The sequence below is a fragment of the Syngnathus leptorhynchus genome, chromosome 19 (assembly GCF_054491065.1).
Source record: "Syngnathus leptorhynchus isolate UIUO chromosome 19, UIUO_Slep, whole genome shotgun sequence".
NCBI classification, from domain to species: domain Eukaryota; kingdom Metazoa; phylum Chordata; class Actinopteri; order Syngnathiformes; family Syngnathidae; genus Syngnathus; species Syngnathus leptorhynchus.
Window position 1 is genome coordinate 2501396 of NC_141213.1, and position 8605 is coordinate 2510000.

At 42.1% G+C, this 8605-nt stretch overlaps 3 protein-coding genes across 12 annotated transcripts in view; 1 reads left to right on the plus strand and 2 right to left on the minus strand.

Moving 5' to 3' along the window:
• Positions 1-319: 319 nt before the first annotated feature.
• On the minus strand, positions 320-4800 carry armc1 (armadillo repeat containing 1). Its single transcript, XM_085938624.1, has 7 exons — positions 4509-4800; positions 3599-3808; positions 3295-3386; positions 2841-3033; positions 2562-2678; positions 2387-2461; positions 320-1900 (listed from the first exon to the last, which is right to left on the minus strand). Exons 2-7 carry the CDS (start codon positions 3758-3760, stop codon positions 1703-1705), a joined length of 837 nt encoding a protein of 278 aa, XP_085794750.1. The 5' UTR covers positions 3761-3808; positions 4509-4800; the 3' UTR covers positions 320-1702.
• A 183-nt stretch (positions 4801-4983) lies between these two features.
• On the plus strand, positions 4984-8014 carry mtfr1 (mitochondrial fission regulator 1). 4 transcript variants are annotated; one of them, XM_085938763.1, is made up of 8 exons: positions 4984-5126; positions 5794-5902; positions 5973-6071; positions 6423-6577; positions 6663-6901; positions 6995-7253; positions 7354-7507; positions 7621-8014. In XM_085938763.1, the coding sequence occupies exons 2-8, from the start codon at positions 5867-5869 to the stop codon at positions 7666-7668; spliced, it is 990 nt and encodes a 329-aa protein (XP_085794889.1). In that variant the 5' UTR covers positions 4984-5126; positions 5794-5866; the 3' UTR covers positions 7669-8014. The 4 variants fall into 4 exon arrangements, with proteins under 4 accessions (XP_085794889.1, XP_085794890.1, XP_085794891.1 ...); XM_085938764.1 differs by having other exon boundaries at positions 6666-6901; positions 7351-7507; XM_085938765.1 differs by having other exon boundaries at positions 6666-6901.
• Positions 8015-8285: 271 nt separating this feature from the next.
• Positions 8286-8605, minus strand: part of pde7a (phosphodiesterase 7A) — a 12597-nt gene continuing 12277 nt past the window's right edge. For all 7 annotated transcript variants that reach the window (XM_085938757.1, XM_085938754.1, XM_085938753.1 and 4 more), the window contains one exon: positions 8286-8605. This exon is cut by the window's right edge and continues 1120 nt beyond it. The gene's annotated coding sequence lies outside the window, so the exon portion shown is untranslated.

An 8605-nucleotide genomic window follows, 5' to 3' on the forward strand; every position in this document is an offset into this window, starting at 1 on the left:
GTTAATGGTAATTGTATTTTCAATGTGTTTTGTCAGCCAATTCTACACAATTGTATATACTTACATTTGATTGATACTTTTGTCAACAAATATTAGCGTGTGTACCTAATGAAGTGGCTCAGCAGGAAGTGACATCACAATCCACCAGTGTCGCTCCGGGGCCTGCAGCTGGGCCTTGGCTGCTGCCTGTTGCCTGCCCACCAGCATCATGCAAAAGCTGGGGCAGCTGGATTGCCTCGCTTACTACCCTAAGGCACCTCTCATTTCAAGAAAAAAGTCAATTAGCATTGGAGAAGAAAACTGCACAAAAACAACAAAGTTGAATTTGAAGTTTATGGTCATTTGACAGGAATGAGCAATTACAGTATATTACACGGGTGGACGTCTGTACATTTCTGTCGTTGGGCTCAAATGTGAGGACACGGAGCAACACACGAGGATGACAAACAGTTAAACAAACAAAAAAAATACTGATCGCTGTAACGCAATGTCTTGAAAAAAGATGGCTTAACCAGGATGTAGCCAGCATCGCTAGATTTAGGTCACGCCGCTGTGTTTTGACCTTGACTAACAAGAGATGAGACAAGTGGCCTAGTCAGCGCTACGCTGTGTCGCATTGTTGTGTACAGGACGTTAATTATGAGAGACGTAATGCCGGCAAGATAACGGGCCAACCTGGGATGGGAGGTAAGCACTTTCGGCAACAGAGATTTCAATTTTGTGGCGTTAGCCGCGCAAAAAACAAAACAAAAAAACAGAATGTTTCCGGGTTACTTGGGCTTGAGTGAAGCACCATTTACAAAATGTACACGATACTTTTATTACTTTATACTTTACTTGACTGATTTTTCTGATCAGGGGCCATTGAAGGTGAGAAATGATAAAAGCAATCAAACAAATGTTTATTATGGGCTTTTTTGTGCTGTTTTATAATCAGAGTGACTCTTATAAAACCCTCCACAATATACAAAATAATAAAATACAACCAAAAAGTAAATACAATTTTAGTTTTTAGGAATTCGGAATTAAAGCGTGAAATGAATGCCAAAAATATATTACAACTTTAATTGGTACCTTTAAATTACTTTCAATTGAAATTCTTTATTTGTAAATTAGGAATTAATAATCAAATAATAAAAACATTTACATTTTTATTAACTGTAGGTTGTATTATTTTTTTCCTAAAGGAAATAAGCCCAAATTCTCAAAACAGAGAAAATAATAAACATTCATTTGATGTTTTTTGAAGTGTTATTATCATTATTATTACAACTCTAGGAGGATTAAAATGGCCACCAAAAGAAAAAGCCACATATTCTGCGCTCTCTAAGGATGCTCCAAAAATGAATAAATACAGAAAAATGTTCCCAAGAAAAATAAAGGCACGCAAAAGAATTGTGGGGGCAAGATTGGCACTAATGCATGTTAAAGTGAAAAATAAAAAAAAGTGTGAAAATATTAGTATGATAAATATTCTACTTGGTAGGTACGAGATGGGTCATGCAGAAAAAAAAAAAATTCATCTCCCAATTTTATGGTATGAGCGTCCTTGGCGTCAGCTGATTTCAAGTCCTCTAGTTTGGGATATACAGCGGCTAGCTAGCGTACGCTTAATATACGCACACAACGTCGCTCTGTGTGTGCGTGCGTGTAAGTCATGCCGACTCGGTATTGTGGTAGAATGTTGGGGAGAGTGGCGGGGTCACCAATAGAAGGAGCGAGTCAGGAAGTTGGCGGCGGTGTTGAGCCAGCCCATTCCGTCCGCCACAGATCCCATGCGCGTCACCGCCTTGTCCGGATCCTGCGACGGACTCTCCTCCTCGGGCAGGTAGTCCGGAATGTCCGTGTTCTCCTCCACCGCCGACGCGCCCTCACCGTCCTCCTGGAACGGCATGATCAGCTGCGACACACGCGTGCACACACACAGACACACAGCATTCCAAGACATTAGATAGGATGGTTCATGTACATTCCAAAAACCCAAATCTGGATCATTTGGATTCAACTGTACTAATAAGAGGCACTATAAAAATAAAAAATAAACTGGATAAAAATGATCCGTCAGTAAGAGCGACTTACTTTTAGCTTGTAAGATTCTGCCCATTCGATGCTGTTTGACGCCTATGGGCATTCTAACACATCAAGTGAAATTTTCTTTTCTTTTTGTCCTTTTTCAAAGGGAGCATCCTAGCCATCACTACAAAAAATGCCTGTAGTTGTTCAACATAAGCTCCTTGCTTGAAGTCATGACTGAGCCAAGCTTGCCGCCTGTTGGTCATAGCTGGTACTGACATACAACAGTTACCATTCACTACTAGCAGTAGGTATTATAATAGTTATGATTATTTTCAAAATTTTTTGACATGTTCAAAAGAGTCATCCTTACCTCTCCTCCGTCGTCCGTCCTTAACACCTGTTGGGCTTTCATCACTTTAGTGGAGTTGATGGCTGTGCCCAATGCCTGTCACACATCACATTATTCTTCATGAAGTGGGTTGGCTCCCGAAAGATGATGTGCATGAAGTTTCAGTTCCGAGAAAACAAGCATTGCGCTTGCTTACGTCAGCTTTAAGGTCAGAGCGGATCCGGACGACGCATCTCTTGACGGCCATCTGGAAAGTGAAGCTGATGACCCCTCGGATCTTCAGCAAGGCCTCCTCGCATAAGCTCCTGCGAGTCTGCTCGCCAGGAAGGAAGCAAAAAGGGATAACAGAGTAAAGATTTACAGTATTTTTTTTTTTTTCCATTAAACCTTAAACCAGCATGACATAAAAGCAACGCCAGAAAGTTTCTTTCTTGCACCACTGGACGGAGCTTACATATCGCTGACGGCCACCTACCGAGTCGTCCAGTCCGTCAATGTGCAGCACGACCGTCTTGGCCCTCTTATTGTTGGAGCCCAGGAAGAACTGAGCCTTCCGTCGGCAGGAGGCGGCCGCCGCCTCCGCCTGCTCCGCTTCCTCTTTACCGGCCGACTGGAAGATCTCGTAGATCTCCGAGGCCAGCAGTTTAGTTTCACCGGGCGACGTGCTCCTTCGTGAACGGATGAAGAGAGAAAACAGGTTAGACCACAGAAATGTTCCATCAAATGGTTCCTTCCTTTTCACAAAGTTTGTCTAACGTCCATACTGTCATGTTAATATATTGAGAAATTTTTTTTTCTATTTCTATACAATTTAAAAAAAAGACTTATTGCAATATTATATTTCTGGGGCATGTCCGAAAGGATGCCGCTTTGAAGAAAAAAAAACATTGCAGCCCATCTCAAATGGTTTGTGTGTGTACGCCACTTGCTTCTGCATGACATTCTGCAAACTCAGCATCATGCCCAGCTCGCCCTTCATCTTCTCCCGGTTGGCTCGACATTCTGCCAGGTAGCGTACGGCCTACAAACATCAACACACACACACACACACACAAGGATGAGATAGGAAGCAGCCATTTTGTGGCTGAAATGTGCATGTCGTGGCTCAGTATTTTGTTATGCTTCACAGGTTTCTGTCAAGCAACAGTTATTCCAGAAGCTTTTTTTTTTTTTTTTTTTTTTTTTTAGTTTGACAGTAAATTCGAACAACCATTATCTTGGCAACAAACTTACCAACAATGCAGAGTAGACCACCTGCGGGTTCGGGTGGTCTAGGAAAAGGATGAGCCCCGGTAAACATCCCTCATCCTCTACGATAGCCCTGCGGTTGAGGGGGTCTGCGGCGAGGTCCCGCAGCTGGTTCACCACCGCCAGCGCATCCAACTCCGCACTCATGGCGCCTCCCGTCCGGCGGCCACGCACATCCAACCGAACTCCACCTGACTGCAACAGAAAACACATTAATATGTCATATTCAATACAGTGAGCGAATTTGATGCTCACTAAAAGCATTGCATGAAATTATGTCCCGTTCTTTATACAAAGCAATGTTAATATAAACATATAAGAATCAAAGACAAATTAATGTACAAAACAATTATTGCCCTGGTTCTGTAGTAGTACAAGACTTCCTCATATACATTTAGAATACCTCTCAGAGGATCATATAATTAGAAAGGGGAAACGGTGCTTGTTATTATTTGTATCAAAGCTTTGAATTGTGAATGTTAAGTAACAAAATGGTGTGAGATTAGGAACTAGCCCAAAAAGGGAATTTAAGAAGCTTAAAGCAGCAATTGGTTGACCTATTTATCATTAGAGCACTTGTATAACACAATACTCGTCCGTGGACACAGCTAATAAGGAAGTTTTAAGACACTTAAAAACAAAGGAATTGCCTTCTTTCCAATTTACGTGGACTAGTTAAACCTGACAAGCTTAATGCTTCATTAAATGTCATTTTACAAAGTTCACGACATTCGTATAAATACCCAAACTGAAGGAAACAAAGCATTTAAGTGCATTTGAACATAAATATTTGATGACGTTTTGTTCGACCCCGAGCCTCACCTCAAATTTCGCCCTAGTAAAAGACCGAGACGGGTCGCTAAGCTATGCTAAAGCTAACTCAATTCAACCTTACCTTTCAGTCAGTATTCGACGAAAACATGAGACAGCCGCAGCCAAACGTGGGTGACACAAGACACAGATATGTCGTGCGGAGAGACAAAATGTCGCAGTTTTAAAAACAACCTTTGCTAATGTTAAGTGAATAACCGCTGGGCCCTCCGCCTTTTCTTCTATTATGCCCGTTTAGCTAGCAGCTGTGCACACTGTTTTGGGTTTTGGGGCACGTCAGTGGGTACGCTCGTCGAAAACATTTCACCTTAGCGGCTCTCTGGTGGTTCTCAAGTGTTAAAACACGCTACGTTTCACCCGGGACGCACAAAACTAACAATCGAGCGCACTCTAAATCTCAACGACATGATTGGACAGTCGTTTTTGAGCGACTAGATTGAAAGCCAATCGTAAAAGAGCCTTGTTAAGATGCCTATATTCTATTGGCTATAATAGATGACAATCAACATGATTGTCAAATAGCGGTGCTGTATTGCGAAAGATAATCCCCATAATCCAATTGGTTCAGCGATTTTAATGACTACCTCCTTAGTCACCTTTCTTGCGGGACATGTCCGACGGCTTAACAAGGTGGAAACTACTGTAAAAGTTGTCAGAAAAGCTCCCAGACAGACTTTATAAGGTATCCAAATATATATTTTACACTTTGTAAATGTTTCTATGTTTTACGAGGCTTAATCAATTGCGTCGAAGCGTTCCTTTTCCTTGATTTACACCGTTGACGTTGCTTTCGTAGCTCCCAAAAATTGGTTCTATCCGGTTAGCCACGATGGCTAAACTTAGCATCAAGTAGTCAGGATTTGCGAATAAAAGCGAGCAAATTATAGTTTTAAATCAAATTGTGTCATTTATGCCATTTAAATAAGACAATGAGATTTGTGATGTTTAGTTTTCATGCTACTTGTCAAATCTCAGAACAGCCGGTAGGTGTTGTCTACAAACGTTTTATTATTGTTTTTATTATTTTTGATTAATATTTCACATTGCGGTTCAGATCTAATAAGAGTTTGCACCGCGATAGCTTTATTGTTATAAAATTCAAGTTTTTGAGGAAGATTGTTTTTGCAAATGTCATTGATGTCATGCGTGTTTGACATGATGCAAATGCGTCTTTGAATAAAGTTCGAAAAATAGGATTAAAACAGCAGCATTCTGTCATTTTACAAACGTCACTTAGCAAACAAACTACAGGTTTTTTTTAAAAAAATCTAACAAAATACTAGTAAATAAGATTGTGGCCACAAAATTATTTCTGTTATACTATAAGATAAAATGTGTTTGTCCATTACAGTCCTGTATGGTCATGACGTCATCACCATTCGAGTGTGTGTCAAACATCCCGTTATCAGTGCTTCAGAAGCAATGAATAAACACTATGAACACATCGAAATGGATCTGGTAGGTGAACGGATGAATTTCAGTCTTATTTGTGTGCAGAATTGTAATTTTTTTTTTGTGGGACAAATAGACTTTTGGATCAGCCAAACCCTACGGGTCCACGAGGAGTATCGTGAGGAGGATAGCGAGCAACCTACCTCTCAAACCTTGCCCGAGGGTTCACTTTCAGGTTAGAGATGGCCACCAGAAATGTCATGTGACTCCCGCCTGTTGACATCACATCCAACTTGTGTCCAACTATAAACAGTCACTGACAGCTCTTTTAAAAATATTGGCTGTCACTTTTTTTTCCCCTTTCTCTTTCAACATCCCTTTTTCTTCTTTTCCCACTTTTCTTCTACCCAGCGGCCCCAACCTATGTTTTGCGGAATACAGTAAGTCTGCTTTAGGTTCGTTTGTTCGCAACGATTCTCTGAATCCTTTTCTCTTTGTTTCCAAGAAGATGGACCGCTAACGAGCTAACAATTACCATGCTAACGCAATGGCGTGGGTAACCTAACATGGCCTTTCTTTGTCCCAGCTGTATCCATTCGACGAAGATGCAGGCATCCTCAGTAAGAGGAAGGAGCACGTCGTGGCCTCGCTCGCCGACGTCTCCTGGATCGACCAGGAGGATGAAGATGATGAGGAAGACGACGACGACAGGGAGCAGCAGGAAGATAATGTCAGACCTTGGTGAGAAATTAATCACATTGCCTTGACATTTAGAGAATCGAAATATTGCAACATTGACCCAAAAATAATTGCCACTATTTCTCAGCAGTTCAAGGGCTCCCCGAGGTCTGGCGTTCCGGACCCGCCCACCTCGGCCCCGGAGAACCCGCCTGGTCCGGCGGCGCTCACTGCCCACCCTCCACCAGGGCCCCTCGGACCCCCAGGGTCCGGCCGCGGCCAACAATGAGGCCATCCAGAAGATCAGCGCGCTGGAAACGGAGCTGGCCAAATTGCGAGCGCAAATAGCCCAGATCGTACTGGCCCAGGAGAAAAGCGCCCATACAGGTAGGGATATTCCTCCTCTTGGTGTAATGCGCATAATGCCCAATAGGTGGTAGTAGAGTATCAAATTCGGTATTCTTCTTCCACTGACCTCAGATGCATCCACTGGGACAAGTCCTTGCCCGTCCACCCCTCGTGGCAGTGGGCCTCCCCCACCACCTCCTCCTCCTCCGCCACCTCCTCCTCCACTTCCTCCTGTGGGACTACAGCGCACCTTTTCCGCCATCGACCTGATCAAGGAGCGGCGCGGCAAAAAGACGCAAGGCCAAACGGAGCTCAAGCCGCACGCCGAAATCCCGAGCATGCTGGATGTCCTCAAGGACATGAACAAAGTCAAACTGAGGTCCATCAAAAGGTAAGTACACAGCGATTATATGTAACAAGAGGTCAAGATACGATGAGGATAAAATATTCGATCACCATCATACCTCGACTTTTTGTTTTTTCGCAAGCAGTCGGCCGCCGGAGAAGAACGACAAGCTGAAGGAGCCGATGGACGCCGCGGCGCTCATCGCGCAGGCTCTTAAGAAGAAGTTTGCGCACACGTACCCGCAATCACCACGGAACCACAAAGTGGATCAAGTCAAACCTCCTACGGAGAGCTCGCTGGTAAACAAGACAACAATTATTGGATTACAATCAAGTCCAAATATTCGCAAATAATAAAAGGCACAGTTTTACATGATTGTCTTTTTTTTTTTTTTTTTCTCTCCCCCCCACAGTTTGGTCAGCACATGTTGAGATCAACCGGGAAGCTCAAGTTTGTCTAATGCAACTTACTGACCAAGAGGAGATTTTGAATGTTCCAAGTGGCCAATGATGTTACTTTATTCGTATTTGTGGAAGCACAAAAGGGATTGTACCTCTGAATTCTGACACTGCGTTTAGTTTGGTACACTTAAGTTATATAACGCATTTTATTTTATTTTTTTAAATCTCTGTGTTGTTAGAGTCTTAACTGGGCAAATGTTAAATTATGATTGATGCGTTTGTTCTAAAATTGTTGCTTTAAGGTAAACACTAACTTCAAAGCCAAACTTTAATATCATGTGATTTTATTATTTTTTTTTTAAATCAATACCTCATTTGATGGTAATAAAAGTCACCTCGATTCTATTATGCGCCAGTGTTATATTTTTAATTGTGATACAATGCATGACTGACATTATTTATGCTTTGTGTTATTGTTAATTGTTTTAAGAGGGAAGGTGGAACGACGTGATTTGTTCAAAATCTTTTGCAGTGGGATTATGTTCCGTTAAGATACTGTTCGATTGTAAAGTTATTGAATAAAGCTTTTTAAATCTTGGACCAGTTTGTGTGTGTGATTTAAAAAAAAAAAGGAAAATGGTGCAAGAAAAAAATGAAATAATACCAAAATGTCTACTTTTTAGTCAACAAGAGGTTTTCTTTTTTATTCTTCCAAAAACAACTTGCAACGGCCATGTATCAAAAAGTGGAAAAAGAGCGCGAAAAGCCTTTACAAAAAAAACTCCAGTCTTGCCCTTCCCTCCCCTTTTTTCCCGAGAAAACAAAATGGCTGTCGCGACAGAATTGTAAACAGTTTGGAAAAACAAAAACAGTCTTACAGCACTTGTCAACAGCGAGGGGGGGTGGGGTGGGGGGGAACAAACATCTGCGATCGATTTTCACGGGAGGGTTTTGCACCGTGGAATGTGGTCATTATCTTCGTTATCATCAAGATGA